At 37.2% G+C, this 23467-nt stretch overlaps 1 protein-coding gene across 6 annotated transcripts in view; it reads right to left on the bottom strand.

Annotated features, from left to right (window-relative positions):
• FRMD4A (FERM domain containing 4A) overlaps positions 1 to 23467 on the bottom strand; it is a 419083-nt gene that overhangs the window by 57912 nt on the left and 337704 nt on the right. For all 6 annotated transcript variants that reach the window (XM_063448212.1, XM_063448207.1, XM_063448210.1 and 3 more), the window contains exons 8-11: positions 16337 to 16420; positions 11743 to 11808; positions 11106 to 11163; positions 9050 to 9136 (exon numbers count right to left, since the gene is read on the bottom strand). In XM_063448212.1, the coding sequence (XP_063304282.1) occupies positions 9050 to 9136; positions 11106 to 11163; positions 11743 to 11808; positions 16337 to 16420 (295 nt within the window). The remainder of the gene's footprint in view (positions 1 to 9049; positions 9137 to 11105; positions 11164 to 11742; positions 11809 to 16336; positions 16421 to 23467) is intronic.

Below are 23467 nucleotides of genomic sequence, written 5' to 3'. Positions count from 1 at the left end.
CCACACGTCTTCTTCCACATTTAGGAGGATGTAGGACCCACACCTTGTAAGTCAAATGGTTTCTACACACATTACAGCATATTTTTGTTGAGTTGGTGCTGACCTGCATAGTTTAAATTGAGTTAGCTGAGTTGCAAAAAATCAAATGCACCACAGAGGAAGTTTTGTTTTCCAACACTGCTATTTTTTCTTACAGTTTATGTTTTGCAAGTAGGTTCTTAAAGGAACACTCAAAGCACTGTAACCACTACATGACACTGTAGTGGTAAAGATGTCAGGAGTTACCCCTATTTTGTTTTCAAATGGTTTCACGTCCTATCTCGGTCCACTGAGTGCCGCTCCCTGCCTACACTACTTCTGCCAGAGAAAATACCTCCTTCTACTCCTGTCATAAGAACCATTATATTGTACTGTGGTGGTTGTAGTGATAGGAGTAGTCCTTTTAGCACACTACAGCTTTATACTTATAGCATTAACCCTTTAAATATATATTATCATAAAAGCATAGGTAAAACTACACCTATGCCTAAAGCTGCATATAATGAAGTCATCAAGGGGAGATAAGGAGATCTTCCCAACAAGCCTTGTTAATCAAATAAGTATATAATCCGGGTTTTTTGAGTCAGACAAGTGAAACATCTTTAGATCTGTAAAAATCTGTATGCCAGCAAAATGAGATTTTGGCAATTCATGTTTACATAAAAAAGTTGAAGGGAGAGATCTATCAATGCATTAACAGGTGCTAGCCTGGGGCACAGAGCTAAATCTGGTCAAGTCCCTATGGAAACCAATAGAAAGTTTCTCAACATATAGCAATATGCACCCAGAATAGCACCTGTTTTGCCTTGATAAATCTCCTTCTTAAACCTTTATCATAGGTAACTTTCCCTTTTATTGCTAAACTGACAGTTTAGTTCTCTAAATATTTTGGATGTTTGCCCTGAAAGCAATTGTCGGTTTGTGCATGCTATTGTGGAAAGTCCCATTAGTGTGTACAACAATCACATCATTTTTACAGTATAACCAGGGATATTGCTTACAGGCCTAAAGACAGTAAGGAAATACTGATAAATATCCTGCTGTTTAACTTCAAAAGGAAACAATTGCAGCGTGTAAACTGTACATATATCAGGTTCGGCAATTTTGTTTTTAATGTTGGAGGGGAGAGTGTTTATTATCCCAGCTTTTCAGTTTAAAGATCATTTTACCGTTTGAAACAGAAAATGTATTAGCAAATAAGAAGCCAATATATATTGACTTGTCCAACTTTCTTCATTTATAAGTTTGCAAGTTTCGTAATACGTAGTAATAGTTATGACTCTATGGCTATAGAAAAGCCATATTGCTTGTCTAGGAGATATAACAAGTCAGGTTAACAAATCAGGACTATTATAAAGAAAAATATCATGATGCCACTTTATAGACAGTAACTTTTAATTTATACATAGCTTTAGCCAATTTCTCGCATATGTACATCTTTTGAAGATGCACTCTATGCACCTAGTTAGTGTTAAATTGGTTGAACAGAGCTGGGTTGTAGGAGCTGCCTGGAGAACCTGCTTCTTTGTCAAACTTTCTTACAAATGTCTGGCACAAAATGGGGGATGTCACCCATCTACTCTTTGCACCAGTCCACTACAATGAACTGTTTGTGGTTTTTGGAGTTACCTTCTTCATTATATTATATGTCTTTCTTTTCTAATCTCTTTGTTCTTTTTCTCTTTGCTACTGACACAGCAGTAAATACTACAAATACAGTATGGAGTCCAGTTGCCACAAAGGGAGCATTCTTTCCACCCCTAAAGATGCAACAAGAGCTTTTGGATATTTTGGGTGTTATTTGTAGACGTGGGGCATGATCTACCACATCATTCACATCCACTGGCAATAGTGAAAGGTAGGGAACAGAACTTCATGTAGATATTATTTGTCATTTATATACATATTTACATGCAAAGGAACAAGCACAGTGTGTATTTTACATACACCTACTAATAGGTAGTCTTGTTCCCTTGACTGCAGAGGACAAATCCACATTAAACCATTTTCACTAGTATTATAATCGAGTGATCGCCAAAGTCTTACTGTTCTTATGGACTCTAAACTTTAGAAATACATTTTTTTTTCTTTTAACTTTGACAATTTTTAATGATCTTTTGGGGAATACAGAAAGAAGGGGTAGGGAGAAAAGGACAATAGTTAGAAAACAGTGGCATGCTTACATATACTTAGTACAGTGGTATGAGCACACCCGTTGGTGCCTCATTGTCAGTAATACATGTGCGATTTGCAGTATACAGATTGAATACACAGTTTCCATCTGGAGAATCATGCTACATTAGTGTACTTAGTTCAACAAATTAGGTCATGCTTGCTTCAGGTATGGCGTTGGTGATTTGGATATTCCCTATCTAGGATACCACTAGGAGAAGGTGGAAATCGGTTGTGGGGGTAACATATAGCATTGTACTTTCTAATAGTTGTGTAAATTTGGTGATTGGCATAGGAAGAGGTGATTTCCAGTGTCTTCTAAGTACCGTAAGGGCCGCCATGAGCATCTGATATGTTAGGTATTTTTGCTTCCACCTCATTCCTTTTGGAAATATTTGGAGGAGGTATGTTTCGGGTGTTCTGGGTAATATTGTTTTTGTGCTCTATTGAATCATGGTGGAAACTGCGTCCCAGAATGGGGCTAGGATGGGACAGGTCCACCAAATATGGAGCATCGTGCCTTTATGCTGCTGGCATCTCCAGCATATGTCAGATGCTTGGGGGTGCGCCGCTTTAATGCGAGTAGGTACTAAATACCACCTGTATAGGATTTTGCAAGAGAGCTCCATGTGTGAGGCACATTTAGAAAGGGTGTTATGCGCCTCTAGAATGTTTTTCCACTGCTGCGGAGTTAGGTTATATTTGAATTCTTTCTTCCATGCAGTTGTGAAAGAGAATTTTGTATGATCGTTGTGTGTGTGTATTGATTGGTAGATTTCAGAGATTCATTTTTTAGGGGGCGAGAGGCACAGGCATATTTTTTCTACCGCCGTCAGCTGTGGTTCCTGTACATTTCCAGTCCCAATCATAGTTTGCTTGTGGAACCAGGACTTTATTTGTAAATAGGAAAAGGAGACTTGTGCGTTGAGGTGGTAGGAATCTTGTAGTTCCTTGAAACTTCTAAGTTCCTGATCTTGTAGGAGGTGGTGTAGATGCGTGATACCATGTTCATGCCACAATGTGTGGTTGAAATCGGGGATTATGTATTATAGTGTTTTTGTGGCTCGTGATGTTTTACCTATCCAACCAACCTTGCGGCATTGTGTGTCCCAAAAGTGTAGTGTCAGTGCTGTGACTGGAAGCATCACGCTCGTCGGTGGTCTGTGGGTTTTTGGGAGCCATGCCAATATGTTTATGGGGATGTTGTTTGCATGGTATGTCTCTATCTCTTCCCATGGAGTTGGGTGAGTTCGGTGGCATGCTGCTAAAAGTGGGCCCAGGATGGCTTCACGGTAGTAGCTGTCTAAGTTGGGTACACCCATCACTCCTTTCTCCCGCGGCAGGTATAATGTGCTTTTCGCTACCTGTGGTTTGTTCTTGTCCCATATAAATTCCATTAGTGTTTGTTGTGCTTCCTGAAGGAAAAGGGGGGGGTAATTTTTATTGGCAGTGTTCTGAATAAATATTGCTGTTTCGGTAAAATAATCATTTTGATCACAGTTATTCTGCCTGACCACGAGATGTATTTACCTTTCCATCCTGTTAACAGTGTTTTTATGTCGGATAATGTTTTTTGGTAGTTTGTTTTATATAGTAGGGCTGGTGTCTGTGTGATGTTAATTCCTAGGAATTTGAGGTGGTCGGTTCTCCAGTCGTAGTTAAAGGAGCTGCGTAAGCACTCTAATACGTCTGTGGGAATATTTATGCCCATTGCTTGGGTTTTGGTCACGTTTAACTTATAATGTGAGCATTTGCTGTAATGGGATAGGATAGAATGGAAGTTTGGCAAGGATATATGTGGTTGCTCCAACGTTAGGAGCACATCATCCACAAACAGTGTGAGTTTGTACTCCTTGCCTTGTTTGGTGATGCCGTGTATGTTCAGGTTGTCCCTGATGAGCTGTGTGAGGGGCTCCAGGGACAGAATGTATAAGAGGGGAGAGCGGACATCCATGCCGCGTTCCGTTGGTTATGTTGTCTGGAGATGAAACCTCCGTTCGTAACTTTCGCAGTTGGTTTGGAATATAGTGCCTCTACCAGTTTTAGGAAGTTTTCAGGAAAGCCATATTTGTTGAGGACTGCGCGGAGCAAGGGCCAGTGCAGCCTGTCAAAGGCTTTTTCTGCATCAAGCGAAAAAGCACACATTGGGTTCCCCCTCCGCGTCTCCCCCCTAGCAAGTCGAGAACTTTCCTGGTTCCATCTGCTCCCTGTCTGCCACTGACAAAGCCCACTTGGTCCTTATGTATTATGGTCGGTATGATGTTTGCTAGACAATTTGAGAATATTTTGGCTAGTAGTTTAGTGTCTGTGTTGAGGAGGGATATTGGCCTTAGGTTCTGGCATTTGGTCGGGGGTTTGCCCGACTTTGGCAGTGTGGCTACATGCGCCATGAGCATTTCCTGGGGTATCTGGCCGGTTGTAATAATATGGTTAAAGGACTTAGAAATACATTTTTTCATAGAATTATTTTTTTTTACATTTTCACACCATATGTTAAAACAGGTACTACTAAATTTACATGCAGTTTTACTGCTGATCAGTCTTGAAAGGGCATTCTAAGCACCATACACACTACAGCCCATTTTAGTGGTTATGACGCCAGTATGCACCTAGCTCCATTTATTTTAGCAAGTTGACACAAAACGAGGGCCCCCGGGTTACTGCTTGATCTATGTCTGATGGTGGGAGAGCTTATATCACTACTATTGCAGGGGTGAGATGCTTGTATTCTGATGTAACTGGTCAAAGAGAGCTTGTTACAATCCTTTTTAAACACTGCATGGAAATATGAGATTATCTCAATGCAGTGTGCAGCAGGTGGCTACCAGTGACCAAGGCAAACCTTCATACTTAATAATCAGAAAGTTGGATCTTGTGTAGAGAAAAATCCCATGCAATTCAAAAATAATATATTCAAATATTCTCCCCATCAACCAAGACCATCCTCCCAGCATGCTCTCTTTATCTATGCAATTCTTAGAATATCTCAATGGACAATATGTTGTTAATTCAACAGTGCTCAAGGATATGGCTGGTGATAACTTGGATTACAGAAACCGATTTTGTAACATTATTTCAATCTGAAGGAAAATGCCACCTTGCGGTGAGTGTAAGGACAAACAAGAATTCAATGATCCGTATTCAAAGACCCACAAGTTCACCAGTGCAGATTTACATACTTGTGTTTTCTGTTCATTGCTGTAAGCTTGTGAAGACTCTATTCAGAAACAAGTAAAATCTATTATATTTCTTAGGTGTGGCCAATTCTTGTATCAGTAAATTCACAGCATGAACATTAAAACCACTTCCTTCTCTGCCAATGTTGTAAGATTCACTACTGTATACTCCACAGAAGTTATTTAAAGGCTAAGTGCTTCGCCTTCACCATGCCCCAACAAATTGCTTCAACAAATCTATTTATAAAATAAATGACTTAAAGCTTTATAGTCTTAAGTTCCTGCTGGACTGTCAGTCATTCAATGAAAAAAAGAAATACACAGCATAGATTGAAATTGGATTAATAAAAGCTCTTTTCCACTGTCTGCTTCGTATAAAAAGGCCTGTGACGTGCACAGAATCCAATAAGATAAAATGGTCTATCATCCATCCTGTTTAGCTTTCACTGGCTCGGTCTTTCTTAGGACAGATGTGTGCACTGATACATTCTGTGCACAACATAATGTCTATCTGTAATTCTATACGAATTTCATTATTCAGGCCCTGCACTAAATAGGGAGATGCTTTCTTGGCAGAACTGCTTTCTAAAATATCGCAACACTTTTTTATGTAGCAAAAGAAAAATACAACATAATAGCTACATGTAAAATTCAACAAAATCTATATATGTGTAGAGCCCAACAACACGATATAGGAGAGACTAGTAAAAGATACAGATAGAATATAATTACAAAAAAAAAATACAAAGAGAACACAATAAAAAGAAATATGTACAACCCAAGTATACACAATCTATTTTTTTGCCATTGTGTTTCAGATTACAGATTTTTGTCAGTGTCCATAATGCAGGAAGACTAAAAACAATAGATTTTAAGGAATGTTGAGAGCAGCAGTAGCAAAAAGCAGTGGCTGATACCTACAGTCATGAACAATGGAGCTATCAGATCTATCAATTATCTAATGAGCTGCACAGCAAGTAAACATAGACCTCCCATGTGCACTAAACTGCCATCAAGAACTTTAGCCCCCTTCCTAACGTTAAGAAGTGAAAGTGATCTTGTAGCTTCCCATTTACATTTGTGTCAGTCAACAACATTAATAGAAAACGGGTAAAACTGCCCACTCTGCTTAATTCTACACATTCATAAACACACACATCCAAAAATCAAATAAGCTACAAAATATTCAGTTCTAAACATTCTGAAGTGCAGGATAATTTATTTCCTACTCCATTTGTAATAATTAAGCTCTAAAAACTCCTTGGCATAGCATGTTACAGGAATGCAAGGAATGGTCTGTTCTTCTTCAGCACCTTAGTGTGTACTTGACCATCTTTAAATATAAAAGGGGGAACCGTGTAGGTTTAAGTGACAAAATAACCACGTATGAGTGTCAAACATCAGCATTTTGCACAAAGAAACCCCAGAGCTTGTTTGATGTCTGTGTGTGAAAACAAAGCCAAGGTGTCTGCCAGTTGTGTTTTACATACTAACTTTTCCCCCAGATACTGGCTTTATGGCTTGTTTTGTGAATTGCACTGAGAATACTCTACATTTATTGCCTACAAGTTAAAGAACTACTCTAGAAGCACAGACAAGACGGTTTTCGTCTATAGGCCATACTCCCAGCTGGAGAGGGCTAATCCTAATTTATCAGCAGGAGGTTAGACCAATATTTGAACCGTCCCTACTGTGATATGCTAATGACACCATAAATCAACTCCCCGTGGATACATGTACAAATATCCATTACAGCCAGACTGGGCATACACCTAAAGGCTACTAGTAGAATTATCTTTAAAGACTACACATGTCATTAATTCATTGAGATTACATATTAGTGTCTCCCTACTTAAGGGAAATTATCATGGTCAATACAATTGCGTAAAGCATAATATTGATACTGTTAGCACAGTAACCACCTTATTAAAGGTGAACTGTCACATTTGTGAAAATCACTCCATTGAATAAAACATTTAATATCACCTTTAACTTGTATTAACTTGTTTTCATAACATCCTCCATTTTCTTTGACACTTGTAATTAAGATTTATCACATAACATTACAACCCAGTTCAGTTTAGTAAAAGCGAGGGCAAACGCTGAAAATGAAGAGGGGAAATTGAAGCTTGTTTCATTTCTATTCTGCTCGGTATGTTTTCTTTATCCTAACGGCCAGGTACAAAGGACAAAGCTTATAAAATTACTGCCAGGGAGCAAAAATGGTGGCACTCATAGTTCCAGAACAGAGAGGTGTTTCCATATATATATTTTTCCTTTAACCCTTTAACCCCTTAAGGACACATGACATGTGTGACATGTCATGATTCCCTTTTATTCCAGAAGTTTGGTCCTTAGAAGTTTGGTCCTTAAGGGGTTAAAACCCCAAATTGCTTCTGCATGGCTGTGATAACCATATATTATACATTTATTCCCATGGCAAAGATCCTCCATTTCATTATGCATTTATACTTCACTCAAAAATAAATTGCATTTCAATTCCAACTTAAACATTAAACATTAAACATTAATCACTCCTGTCATCAAAGTATTTTGTTATATATTTTTTGAACACTGTGGCTGGTTATATCAGTGGTACGATCACAGGCCTAGAATCTTTATAACAATATATACCTATATAAAAAATGTTAACCTATAAAAAAAAAAAATGCTAATAAGAATTAGTCTGGAAAGGTGAACAGCCATAAGACATTAAATGCTAATAGCCAAGATATTATAGCTATTCTGTGTCAGTTGTAACCATTTAGGCCTTATCACAAGAAGGGCAAAGACCTCACATTAAACAGTAATGATATTAACTTTTTTTGAATGTAGAAACATTTCTGTAACCTTATTATCATGAATTAATATTTTAATATACGTCATAAAGTGAGAAAGGCATCTTTCAACCTCCAATTGCCCCAGAGAGGGTAAACAATTATAGTGCAATATAATTAGAATAATGACATCATAATACTTTTGACCTTGCCTTTTCTGTTAATTTATCATTTTCATTCTACTTTTATTTAACACATAGATCAACTGAACAAAGTTCAGTGACCTTGACAGGTCCACGGATTTAGATCCTAAGCACCCATAGACCTCAAACTAGAAGTGCAGATTTCTACAGTATAAGAATGGGAATAGTTCACAGTAATCTGGTTAAATATGCTTTAAATTAGTGCAACTGGTTGCTATGTACCCACTTATTCTAAATTGCAGTAATTTGCTTAATAGGAAACCTGGCCCTGCAGAAGGTCATAGCAAATTACAAAGGTTGCAGGTCATTGTTCTCAGAGATGGTGAATTACATGCAATGAAGTATAACATCTCAAAAATCTTTTGTATATCTTTTTTTTCACATACAGCAATCTGCATACAAACACATAAACAATCTTAAACACATAAACAATATTTTTAATAGGTGCATATACAATACAAAATGAATCTTGCTGCAATTTCATTGCTTGAAATTAATGTGCTCTTTATTGGTCATTTTAAGTTATGATTTGTGTAGGAATAGTGAGAAAATAAATCACATCAAGATACAGCTACAAATCCTTAAATCGCATGTTACAGTAGCAAAGTCCCTGCATGACTTTTTTGCTGACCCACCTCTAAATGAAAAATCTCACCTTTTGTAAGATGAGAGGAAAACATACCTTTCGTGGTTTCACTTTATCATGGTGATCATACTGAAAAATCCCTTTATAGCTCAGTCCTAACCACCAAGGGATTCCCTGCTTGTCCTGTAGAATGATAAATAGAGAACATCACATTTCAAGTTCACCAAATATTGACATATGGCAGTGTTACAGAGCAGGTAGATATCGTTACATAGTAATCTGCTATTATTTTGATAATTATAGCTAGAGGTATCGGTTAAGACCAAAACACTTTTTTTGTTTGTTTCATAAACTATTCTGGACTTCAGATTTCATTAGTACTCAATGGCATTAATTTATTTCAGCTTGGAATTCTAACAGGTTGAGTTTATCCTGAACAAGATCTGAACAAGTACCATAATGAGTGCATCAACCAACTGAGCTATTTCCAGTGAATCAGGCATTTTTTATATATTTCTCAATTTAAGTAAGAAAATACGTGGATTTACCATGGTATACTTTTTTTTAAAAACTTGCAAGCAACAAAACTATGAATACGTAACTTGTGATTATGCTAGACCTATTATAATTCATGGTTGCCCTAAACTACTTTGGGACTTGTTTTCTTGAAATGTACAGAGGAGGCTGAGCATCAGTGGGCCAAGGTTAGCTATCATGGGAACTAGGGCAAAATACATAAACACACATGACAGAAATTATTAATTGGTTTAACTATGAAATCTAGTATGGCTTTTGCTCTCACCCTGCCTTAGCTAATTGCAGACTTTATCAACAGCTGTGATTTTTGCCTTGAGTCCTTGTCTAGAAATAATGCATTATTTACTTTACTTAAAGATAGCAATGGCTAATGTATGTCTGTGGTGGGATACCAACTCATTTCTTATCAATAATTCAACATCTTCCTCTTCCTTAGCTCAATGACCAGAGGATTTCTCTGGGTCAAAAGGATTACAAAAATATGAAGAGGTTAGAATTAAAAGTAAAAAAAAAACTATTTGTTTCATTAAAATATCAAATTTTGTTAAAGAAGATGGTTTATAAAAAATAAAAAAAATAAAATCAATTCTCGAGCAAATATGAAAATAAATGTCTAATATTTTTTAGATAAAAAATGTATTCAATTAAAAAATCTACCCCGCACTGTAAGTGTGGTTTTATTATGGACATATAGGATTAGCTTATTTGTGCCACTGTTATTTGTAATAATTACTGTAGATTAGAGGAGATAACCAGGTTTCCCAGCTCAGGTGATGTATTGTGGTCAAAGGGTACAGTTCTTTAAATTAATACAGACTAGGAAAGCATGCTTTATAATACACTGTCATAGATGATCATCACACTCACGTTGAGAAAGAAACTGCCCGTGGAGCTAAGAAATAAGGGATTCTTTCTCCCCATGCCAGATCAACAAGAATATAGATCTAGGATAATGTAGGATGCAGAAGTGCCAGGATCTAAAATGTCACAACCACTGTTTATTTAGTGATATCTTTAAAATATAAGGATAGCCGAAACAGCCATATTACTTTACAGACATACTTTGCAGTAAATAACATTTGTGTTTTGATGGTATTTATTGAAATTAGAATATTACATGTAAGCATATTTTACAATCTGGTGGCAGGAGACATGGCACCTTTCACGACTATAGAAATATGATTATTATATAATGCTATATACGGTAATACACATTTATATTTTTGTGATGCTCAATCAGATAAACCAGATTTGTGCAAAGCAGTTGACTGAACCCCACACAACACACACTTCATTTATCCTTTTTCATGTGTCTATAAATACTATTATATATGTTTGTATCACAATCTTGAGAGGTGAACCTTGTTTGTTATTGGCACAGCCACACAGTTAGCATTTTCATTTAAAATATGAGAAACACATTCTAAAACTCAAAGACTGCAATAATATTTATTAACAGTATTTAAAAAAGGTTCTTTGAGCTGAATATAACAGCCGGCTTACTTTACAAGGTGCTGTGTGAAAGTGAATAGTTGGCCAAGTTCTCAATATCATGCTATACTTTGTTAAATGGTAAACCTTCTTAAATGGTACATTGTTAAATGGTAAACCTTACCTTGACTGCATAGTAATGTACTCCGTATGTGGGAAGAGACTCTACAATACTCATATAACTGCAAAACAAAGCAGAGAAAATCCCAGATTTAGTCCTAAATATCTGATCATATTCATCATGCATTCAATTACATCAAGAAAAGCAACATACTCTATCTATCTATCTATCTATCTATCTATCAATCAAGGATCCATTCTCTTAAGGCAGCACATTTTTTAGGTTAGCGGGTGTTACTCTTCTGGCCAGAAGCTGCTCTTTGAAGTTGCTCTTTATAATTCAGCTTGCTTCTGACAATGGTATGACCAAAGAGGAGCTGAAGAGATAGAATTAGTAAGATTCTGTTTTCCCAGATCTTCTTCCTGCATATTATTACTGGGAAATGGGCTAATAAAAGGTGGATGCTACTGCCCAGGAGTGTAAATCCCATAAATGTAGACCAGCAGTAGAGGTGTTCACCTAAAATTAAAGGAATCCTAGCACTACAGAGAGAGACAACTATGATATATATATATATATATAACAAGAACAAAGCTAGCAACATTTTATATCAGTGTCAATAAAGTGTTTTTCTTTTTTTTTTTTAGATCCATTAGCTTGAAACACAGTTTTGCTTATGCATACAATTTCAGGAACTCACTTTACAATAGCTTGTCCTCTTGTTTGGCCATTCAGTTTCTTATAATGTTCTATAACTCTGTCTTCACTGTAATAATAAAAAAAGTAAAAATAGTCATAAAACATACTTGTAGAATTAAGAACAGTTTTAAAATTCTAAATAGTGTGTGTATATATATATATATATATATATATATATATATATATATATATATATATATATATATATATATATATATATTCCACTGGTACCCTGCACACACACTTTCAAAAATGCCGGGTGCATTACAGCCATAGCCAAAAAATACAAAATATACTGAAAAAAGGCTTGCACTCACGGTCTGTATCTTGGTAAAATAGTTCTTCTTTATTCCAATATTCTTAAAACATAATTCCAGTCATCATCAACGTTTCAGCCATCTCACGTGGCTTTCATCAGGATCAGTTTAGCACAGAATACATATACAAACATTTGCATTTATATAGCAAAACAGACTAATTATTTAATCAAAAGTATTGTGACACCTGACCATTACACCAATAGGGATGACTTTAATAAATAGACTTAAATACATAGACATTAATATGTAGTTGGTTCCCCCTTTGCATCTACAACAGCTTCCACTCTTCTGGCGAAATTCCCATTGTCCAACACACTTACATTGTCCACCACCCATTATTTATTTTAAAGTTTCCCACCCGATGCCCATAGATGAGGCTAAGCCCCCCCCCCCCCCCTCCCATTATGTTATAGACTCCATCCCAGCAATGGCTGCCCAGTCATTAGTTTTAAAGATTTAAAGATTACTATAGTAATATGGGGGTCTTATTGACTCCCAAAGGCCATTTTGTTTATTTTTTAAACTTTTGCAATGTGGCAGCTAGCTTGCAAGCACAGGCCTGCTGCCACAAAATTAACACTTGCTGCACCGATAGTCTTTAACTATTTAGCTGCTGCTAGTGCTGCCAGTAGGGATATAGTTCAATTGTTTTCTTTAGATTTGGGATTTGAAGCATTGAAGGTCCCTATCTGAAGCTTTCAAGTTCAGATTTCAGCCGTCTGGTGATGTTTGGTCCAGCTGAAACCTGTACCTAATTGTGGCTGAATTGCAAAATCCAGACATAGTTAAATAGCATAAACAATGTACGAATTTTGCAGTCCAAATGATCCCCTTATACAGCAGGACGGTTTTGCCCCATTCGGTATGGGACCATTTCGATTCTAGTGAAGAACCCTGTAAATCTGTGGAATTGTGAAAAACTTAGAAATGTAAAAAACTGGGTGAAAAAAATTAAATAACAGTGTTTCATTCCAGTGTTTCATTCCATGCTTTTCAAACTGCAATGTTTAAGATCCTGAGATTTTGAATGATTGTATTTGTACTGACATTGTGTTGTGGAGCTCTTTGGTCCTACTAAGAAAAGTCATCACATTCCTGTTTTAATTGTGTTCTGCAGACAATTAAAAGAAAGCGTGTGACATGAACAAATCCAAATGGATGCCTATGCTTAATGAATCTTCTATATGATAAGCAAAACATTGTTTATCATTATCATAAAATGTTAATCCCTTCACTACCAATAGAATGTATAACATTGTTGGTGTTATTTCCATACATTTCCACCCATACTAAATGGATCCCAATAAAAAAAATACCTTAATCTCAGGATTCTACATTGATCAATGTGTGCAGGACTTCTGAAAGGCCTACAAGGTGCAAGAAGAAGTGGGGTGGGCTCTGGCCCCAACACTGGATAATAGGAGGAGTGAGTAGGGCTTTGGCCCTGAGCCTAGTACTTGGAGGGCCTATGCTTGAGGGATCATGTGACTATTGTACTTAGGATATCTGCGTTAGAGTTTTTGTGTGGAAAAAAAAATAAAAATGGAACAAAAATTACTTTGTACAAAACGGTGAGAATGAGAAGATTTTGCAAGAGAAAGCAAAGCAAATGCAAAAAAAATAATCAGTAAAAGGTCTATCAGACATTGTTCTTTGTTGGCTGAATACAGTTTTTGTATACACACTCATAAAGGTGTATTCACACACACCTCTTCGTATATATATATATATATTTATGGCAGGGGCAAAGACTTGGCTGAGCTTATATCACAAACAAGCTGTACCTCTCCAATACTAAATGTATGAAAGTATTTCTGTGTAGAGAGGTTTTATAACGTACCATAAAGCACTGGGTCATTGCAGACGTTAAGCAAATTTTCCCTAAAAGGATTGAACATCATTTTAATAGAATTTCCGTGGCAGATACATAAACCATATCACCCAACTGACAGCTCCATTCATGGATGGCTTACAGCCTCACAACTACTTAATCAGCAACTTGGCTACTAAACCATTCAAACATTCTGTGCAGAAGATTCCTGCAGTAAGCGTGAAGCATACAAATAGAAGTGTGCACATCCAGGGAGCTCACATCATAGATTGCCCTTATAATAATACTGGCTATAACGACTTGTGATTCTCATTCCATCTCACTTGTACAGACTATCTCTCTGTGGAATCTTGGCTAAGGATTGAAACTTTGCGCATTGTTTTTTTTTTTTGTTCAAGTATGAAATGGTTGCTTTTCATAATAGCTTAACTGGGCCAAGGAGCCCTCCTACTAACCGAAGGGAATCATAATGTGAGCTCAGTAAAGAAGAAGAATGAATTCACAGCCAGATATCCAGCGTTTACAGCAAGTGAAAAGCACATACTGTCATCTCAGCTGTTCTTGCTGTAACTGCTGCACTGTTAACAGCCTCTGGCAGCTGTGAAAAGTTCTTGTCTAGCATTGGACCACCTGCCAGTATCAAGGCCACAAGAAGTCTGGCGCCCCCCTAAGACACTTACAAACTCCTGCGTAGGAGGACATAATTGTACTGCACAAAGTGTGCAATGCAATTAGTATTTCTAAGTGTAAGTAGTAGCCAAATATAAGGCCTTCCATGAAAAATAATAAATGTACTCTACTACACCCTTCTAGTTTACTGGTTCATGTGGTGGGACCAACAAGTGAGAGACTTAAGAAGGTTTTGTGATCTGAAATGTGGTTTCATATTTGTAAGTGGTGTGATCACTGATGCAAAGTGTCAGGATTATTTTGATCCAGCACGCAGAATAGTATCACACCCTAGAACGGATGGACGTGGGGCTATATAATTGCATGGGTCCGCAGCGGCCGCCGTGCACCAACATGCCGCACAAGCCAGGCATCATGGCAGAAGGCCGCAGAGAGGCACTCCTCTCGATCTTCGGAAGGTAACTATTTCCGTTTTTGCCACATGGATACAAAGGATACGTGACAGAAAGTACCTGTCAATTCCACTGGTTTCCATGATTTTAGAATTTTGCACCACCTTTTGTATCATGTAACTTTTCAAGAGTCTCCCCCCCAAAAAACCCACAAACTAATATCAAATTAAATTTACTGGAAAATAAAACATCCTCTTAGAGGAATAGTACTGGATAAATCAAACGTATATGGACAATACCAACAGCAGGTTAAAAAATAGAATTCATAATTAGACTGATACATTTTAAATTATTGACAGTCATGCTATTCATATTACTAAGTATTTATAGAAAACCAACATTCCATAGAACTCTGCAAATGAAGGATACTTGACAGTACAATTTATACATACCAACACAAAAAAGAAAAAATACCCTGCCTGTGAATTTAAAATTTGCTTGATAAAGTAATAACTATTACTAATAATTGAAACTAATATATATACAGTTGTGCTTAAAAGTTTGCATACCCTTGGAGAACTGGTAATATATGTACCATTTTTAAAGAAACCATGAGTGAGCAGGCAAAACACATTTATTTTATTTCTTATGGGATTCAGATTCAACTATAGGCTATAACAGAATGGCACAATCATAAAACAAAACATGGCAACAAAGAAAAAAAATGAATTGACGATCTATGGGAAAACATTGGGAGGCTAGTGCGCATGCAAGGCAATGAGGAACGTTCAACCCTCCATGCAGAAAGTGGAGATGCTGAATGTCAGTGCTGCATATTGTGACTGCCACTAGAAGTTTTCTTTGGCAGTAATGTAAACACTGCCTTTTCTCTGAAAAGGCAGTGTTTACATTAAAATGTCTACAAGGACAGGAAATAGACACCAGAACCACTACATTAAGCATTAGTTGTTCTGTTGACTATAGTGTCTGTTGATTTAATATTTTTTGAAAAACTTTTAATATATATATTTTTAATATTAAAATACACAACAAAATATATATATATCATATCAATCATCAAAATATTAAATCATTTAAAAAGTTTATCCAATAATATTAAATCAAGGCATAAGAAGGCTAATAACTACAAGATACTTCTGAAAGAAAGGAGATAACTCATATAAATTGTATAGTTTAACTAAGGGCACTGAATGTAAAGAATAGTCCAAGGGAAATACTAAAGATATATAATATAGATATTTCTAAGCAGAAAGGACGATTCAAAATGAGCCACTTCACCTTTACCTACCACCGGCTGTGATTTTTATTTGTTGACAGATGGATAGATAGATGGATAGACAGATGGATAGATAGACGGATAGATAGATGGATAGGTAGATAGATAGATATTTTAGAAATTACCAGTAAGCCAGTGAAGGGTGCTCTTTGAGTGCCTGTGTTGGTAGGGCTGGCAACTTCTTTAAATCCGTTCTGGTAAGTTCATCGCTAAAAAGACAGAAATCAAAGAGAGGATCAGGATACAAAATAAAGCTGTCTGCTTGACCTGCACAGCTGGTCCTATCATAGGGCATCACATATGTTACTTTCATGTGCAGTTATGCCTGAAAGCCCCGTGCATGATATCCGATTTAACATAACCAAAAGGGTTAATGAAATCTGAGAACATGTTTTGAGCCATGCCACTTTAAAATGGGGTTTAAAATATATCACTTGCAAAACAAGAAACTGCAACAAAATTCAACTGATGCCAATTACATTTGAATCACTGAAGAGTTGAGATTAGCTTTGTGTAGCTCGCCAATACAAACTGTTCTTAACTCGCCCAAGAAAGATAGACCGATTGATACATTTCTGCTTTTGATCTGTTTGAAAACATATTTCATGCGATGCACTAAATACAATTTACATAATTGCATTCTAGAGTAGGGGTATGCATCTGGAAAGATGGCTGCTGGCGGTTACAAGAATTGGCTGAATTTGTTACAACTGGTAGTTTGCTGTAAAGATCCCAGAGATTCTCTATCACTGTTCTACATTATATCCATTTACTTGAGCAACAGTATCAGAATCTAAGCTACTGAACTAAGTCTAGGTGGCAATAATCATTTTTGACAACTAGAAATGAATATTGCCCCTAGACCTTTTAGCTGCATAATAAATAAATAAATACATAAAAATACTACTTTCCACACAGTGAAACATATAACATTTATTTTAATACAATTGTGATCATTCAGCATTAAGGCCAACAGTGTGTATTAAAAACTATTTAACTTTCCTTTATGGAGAGCTGTATAGCACATTCTAATAACATTGTTGAGTTATTTACTTTCAATAAAAAAAATATAGTTTTAAGCATATTTCTCTCTCCTGTTTCTATATTTCCTCGTGGAAGCCATCATACAACCAATGAACAGTAGCAATGAAAAGGGTCTGCAAGCAAAGTAAAAACTGCTGAATAAGTGGGAACCTCCACGTGAAATGAATGGATACATTTTTAAAACCAATGAAAAGTTCCAGGAAAAACACAAGGATCATAAAAATGAAATACAGCATCTGGTACATTTAATAGCACAACTCATTTTCCTCTGCAAAAAGAAAAAAATATGCAGAATATGAATTTCTTCTTTATCACTATCCACTCACATTGGAAAATAAAGGAAAAACATTCCAGTTGCCAATTTTTACAGGGACGCACAAGCCACACACAGAAATTCTACATTGAAACCCAAATAATAGTAAACCAGTAATAATGAAAAAAAAAAAAAAAGTGATGACAAAGGACATCTTTTTGTTACACCCCGTCTATCTTTCCTCAGCTTAAAGATGCTACGTTTTTTTTTATCTATGCCTTTGTTAGTTTAAATAATGCAGGTCTGTTATTAGTCATCCGATATTAAAGGATCATACTTCACTTATTCTACCGCTTTCTATCCACATAATAAAACATAAAATACGTTGACTTACTGCCTTTTACATGCTATTGTGTCAATACAAAACCTAAAAAACCTGTTTCCTTGTATCGTTACAGAGAACTTGATTTGTTTCGAAGGGCTTCCTATTATCAATGGATTACTGTTAAACGACTGCTTGTTTTACAGAGCTCAGAAAATCTATCTATATATATATATACTTATTTATTTTTTATCTGCATTTACCAGCAATACAATCATTGGTCTAAATAAGTTCCACAGTAGCGTACCGCATGCTTTTAGATTCAGTGCATTACTGCATCATCTCTCCTAATATAAAGGTCTGATTTTGTTATCTTAGTAATAACCTGGGTGGTGGTCCCTGTTGTAGAAACAATTTTTGTCACCCAAATACACGCTCATGACAGCTCGCAAAAAAACAAAAAACAGTAAAATGGTACATGGGAAAACAGCTTATGTGTTTAATATTAGAAATATTCATTTTGGGCACAACTTTTTTGTGCTCAGCAATAGGTTTATTCACTGTTACCCTACAATGTACTTGACTTTATGTCAAGCTCAGTCCATGATTATAATGCTTAGAATGCAACATGCTATTTCCAAATATTCTCCTTACCCAATCCCTTGGGCTCTTAGCTGTGCATTATTTTATTTTAAATTCCCTATCTCACTACTACAGGATCTAGCCTATATGTTACAATTTCCTAAAACCACAAAGACATGAATCTCTTTCCAAGCGAGCTGTAAAAATCTGGAAGACCATAATAAAATGTAACCCTCCCACATAAGAGGAAGGTGATTTCAGCTCTCAGGAGGCAGTTCGAAGCATCTGTTTTAAGTCACAGAGTTTGCTGAAACAGACTAACAGACTCCCTGAGCATTGAGAACACGAGTGAGCTTGATTTGAGTTATTAACGCAGTCATTGCATAGATATGTGTACAGTATAGGATGGCACAACACCAAAATGCAGGTGAGTGCCCTATTTCAACATGTGGGCAGCCAGCTCTTATGAAATGTTTTTGCAGTTTAAAACAGGTTCCTTGAAAACAAGTGAGCTGTGTATTTTCTCTCCTTGTAAATCCTGCTAAATTGCTCACATTCGAACACTTCTTTCATCTCTCAGCTCTGGCTTCACAAACACTTGCATTGTGTTTCTGGGGGTTTGGGGATTAAAAACAGGTAGAATTTGTTTAGACAGTTTATAAACTGTGGCCCAAATTGAAAGCAAATTATTAGACTAGCATGTTCTCTAACAATATAACATTTGTTCAACACAGGAGCGCACAGTAGCAGAAATTACTAATTAAAAAAATAAAAATAAAAATCTCTTTATTCAATGCAGGTATAGACTAAAACAGGGCTGTCCAACATGCGGTCCCCCAGATGTTGCTGAAGTACAACTCCCATGATTCTTTCAATGAAACGGATAGCCAGGGAATCATGGGAGTTGTAGTTCAGCAACATCTGGGGGGCCGCAGATTGGACAGCCCTGGTCTAGACAAAAAGCAAAAAAAAAATGGAAAAAGTGAACATTACTTAAAGTAAAAACCAAAATTACTTACTCTGCCAGAGGTTGACCATCATTTTTAAATGCAGTTATTCAAATCATGTATCATAATTACACAAAAGAAAACACTGAAAAAAAATACACTAATAAGTTCCGGTGGATTTTAACTATATCCAAAGGGGCTTTCTGTGATTATTAGGTAAACAGTCCAATAATTTCACTTTGCATAAAAGTAAAACTAAAGTCCAAGCTCACAGTATGATTTTGTATGTTCAAGCAAAAACTAGACACTGCAGACTAGTTACCAGTTTATTGATAGCTCAATTTATGATTTCATTAAAGGGACACTATCGTCACCAGAACCAGAGCTGCCTATAATATTAATAGGACCCTGGGCAAAACATTTTCTTGGGCCCCCTGTACCCTCCCTCACTGACAAGACATACTGACACAAACAGAAACATCCACTGACTGACTTAGTGACAGACAGACATACACACACACACTGACAGACATACTGACTAACACAGACACATAACTGACAGACATACTGACACATACATACACGGACAGAAATACTAACACAGACACACACTGACAGACATACTAAAACACACAAACGCTGATAGACATACTGAAACAGATTTACACACAATCACACATGCACAATTTAAACTTTTAACCTACCTCCCGTTTTCAACCTTAAAGTGTGCCTTCCCTGGTGTCCAGAGTGGTGGCTAAGGATATTGTTAATTAGGGGCTGGCTCTCCCGGCCCAGCCCCCCTCCTCACTGCCTCCTTGATTTCTCCCATACGGCTCTGTGTTTTCACTGAGAGGAAGTGACCCGGAGTCATCACTTCCTCCCAGCGCTGCTGAAAAGCATGGGGCCGGTCGCGCTATTAAAGGGCTACAGCGTGCGACCAGGCTCCTGCTTATAAAGGCCCACCAGGTGTCCGTTAGTGCATAGGCCACCCGGTGGGCCTTCTTAGTGTGCGGGCCCCTGGCTGCACCGGGGGTCCATGGGGGAAAAAATAAATAGTAGAGGGCAGCAGGGCCCACAGGGCAGCTGCTTTGGGCCCCCCTGAGTAACTGGGCCCAGGCCAGCTGCCCCGTTTGCCTCACGTTAAAGACGGCCCTGACCAGAACAACTACAGCTTAATGTAGTGGCTACATTTAATATCTCCACCCTCTGCTTGCAGACACTGAACTTTCCTCATAGAGATGCATTGATTCAATTCATCTCTATGAGGAGATGCTGATTGGACAGGGTTGTGTTTGAATCATGCTGGCTCTGCCCCTGATCTGCCTCCTTGACAGTCTCAGCCAATCCTATGGGGAAGCATTGTGATTGGCTCAGACTCCCACTTCTGATGATGGTCAGAGACAGACAGGGGCAGAGGCATCAGCTGCAGACTTGAATAGAAGTAAGATTTTACAACATTTAGGGAGGCAAGGGGGATCAGGGGGGCTAGACGGTGGTTTTAACACTATAGGGTCAGGAAAACATGTTTGTGTTCCTGACCCTATAGTGTTCCTTTAACCCCTTAAGGACCAAACTTCTGGAATAAAAGAGAATCACGACCGGTCACACATGCCATGTGTCCTTAAGGGGTTAAAGAACTGCACTGAAGCCACTCAGAGAGGTGGGTACGTGCACAGTGTGCACCAGCGCATAAAGCATACAAACAATTGTACAACCAATAGGAAGCACTAATTGCCCCATGTGAACATTTTCAGCCAGCCAGGGGTGTGTTTAGAGGTGCTGCGCTTTCTGCAAGTTATAGTAGATGTAGAAAGTTCGAAAAAGAACACAGGGACAAGGGATTCTTGCATCATACTTTATGTAAGAATTCACGTTACTAAAGATCTTGCAGTATTTCTATAAAGGGATTCTGAGATAGACAAAATATATGGCAAAGTCAGCTTCAGATAGGTTTAGAAAATTTATATATCTAGGCATGTGATGTGACATGACTTCTATAATATATATTGGTGATAAGATGCACACAATATCTAGCTTGTTTTTCATCTTTTTTTTCCAGAGGCGTTAGGCATAACATAACAGTTACATTTAGTAAATTCATATTTATAGCCACCTGGATAGAACTAGACAAATATAGAAAACATTTTGAGCATGTGAAAATAGACTGGTTGCAAGCCATAAACACCAATCAACTTCATTCAGCCTAGATCTACATTTCTGTGTTTCAGCCTAACATTAGATTCATCAGTGAAGGGAGGCTGTGATTTCTCTAAGGATAGTGAGTGAGTCCACACTTACTGATTGCACTTAGAAAGATAACTTAAAATCATTCAATTTAGCAGAGTTTAAATGTCGCTCAGCTCAGAACAGACTAACTGCTTGTCCCAAAGGAAACAACAGTTTTCCAAAATCTTGCAGTATAACATGTGATTAAGGGAACTCTGAGAAGCTGATCTGTAATTAGTAAACACATATGGAGAGCAAACAGTATGTCCTTTCATTCTGGGCCACTCTTGATTTCGTCTATAAAGCCAAGCGAATTTATCCTTAGAAGCATAGGACTATTTATCTAGACATACAAAAAGCCACATTTAAGTATCCTTTACTGTGTTTTCATGGTCTTGTTTTTTTTTTTTTTAAATGAACTTTTACATTGCATTTTCAACTTCTAATTTGCAGATTGTGCAAAATGATTCAAATCACAGAAATATGTACTATACACACAGAGTAAATCTGAATGTATTCATATCTATATATATCTATATTAAAATATATATGGTTACGGGATATATAAATTATACATATCATAAATCCAAGATGTGCCAGCACTCTAGGACTTTAGTAAAATAGTCTTCTTTATTCCAACATAAATCCAACAGTCAACGTTTTAGTTGAAATTTAGAACTTTTCTTGGGAGTGTAACTCTCGCAAATCTCAGGATATATGTATGTCACAGTGCTGCCCAATGATTAGGGGCCCTGAATGCATTACAGTGTCAGTCACACTGTGTGTGTATGTGCGTGTGTGTGGGGAAGGAGAGGGATGGGGTGGAGGGAGGGGGTATTGGAAGGGATATACATATTTCTGTGTATATTTCATTTTAGCTATATTTTGTAATATCACATTTTTTTCCATCAAACTGTAACCTGTTTTACTGGATTGTGCTGTGCTTGCTGAAAGATGAAATATGTTCCTAGTTCGTGCTTAGGTGACATGCCAAGTAGATCTGATCTGTAACACCTAGCAGAAAAAAATTATAAGAGATTTTTGCAGTCAGGCTGGGACATGCAATTCAGACGGGTTCATTGTACTCAATAATCCTTGCAACAACTGTGCGTGAGAATAAAAAAAAAGCATTTTAAGTTCAATACTAAAACATACCAGGTAAAGTGTATGGAATACTTCAAAATTGCCCCCATTTTCATGAGGAGTCCTCATTTAAAGACATGTGTTATTCTTTGTCTCTGTAAATATATGGATTCCTAAAAAGCGCAAATAGAAATATATAACAGTCTGTAGCAGTGACAGGTAACCCTCATACTCCAGATGTTTGTGAGGTCCAGATTTTTTCCTTTTGCTTCGCTGATCTTTGTCGACAATGTAATTCACAAATATCTAAGATCTAAGATCTTAAACATCACTGGACAATAGTTTTATTGGAGTATTCTAAGTACCATAGCCACTATAATGTGCAGTAGTGTTTATGGTACTGAATATTTTGACACATACCTAGGTCCGCTGGGCATCTGCAGTCAGACCACTCTTCATCGATACCCCTAAAAATGTAGTTTCCCTTCTGCTGTGGTGATATCAATTCTACCTGTCTTTAGTTGGATGAGGAGTGTCAGCCAATGCTTACTATCCAAAGACAGAAATAATTGATTTCACTAAAACGGAAGTAGGAACGCCTGCTTTTGTAACACCTGTAAAGAGCGGAGCCGGACCATGGATCCCCAAACCAAAAATGGTTGGACTCTTCACAGTAAGAATGGGCTAGGAGACCGCTGGCACCAAAACCACTACAGCACACTGCTTTGTGTGCCCCTTTACATATCAAGCTATGGCAACAGGCACAGCCTTAAGGTCATACTTAATGATACAATAGTTG

This window comes from Pelobates fuscus, chromosome 3 (assembly GCF_036172605.1).
Source record: "Pelobates fuscus isolate aPelFus1 chromosome 3, aPelFus1.pri, whole genome shotgun sequence".
NCBI lineage: Eukaryota > Metazoa > Chordata > Amphibia > Anura > Pelobatidae > Pelobates > Pelobates fuscus.
This window is presented reverse-complemented; position numbering and strand designations above follow the sequence as displayed.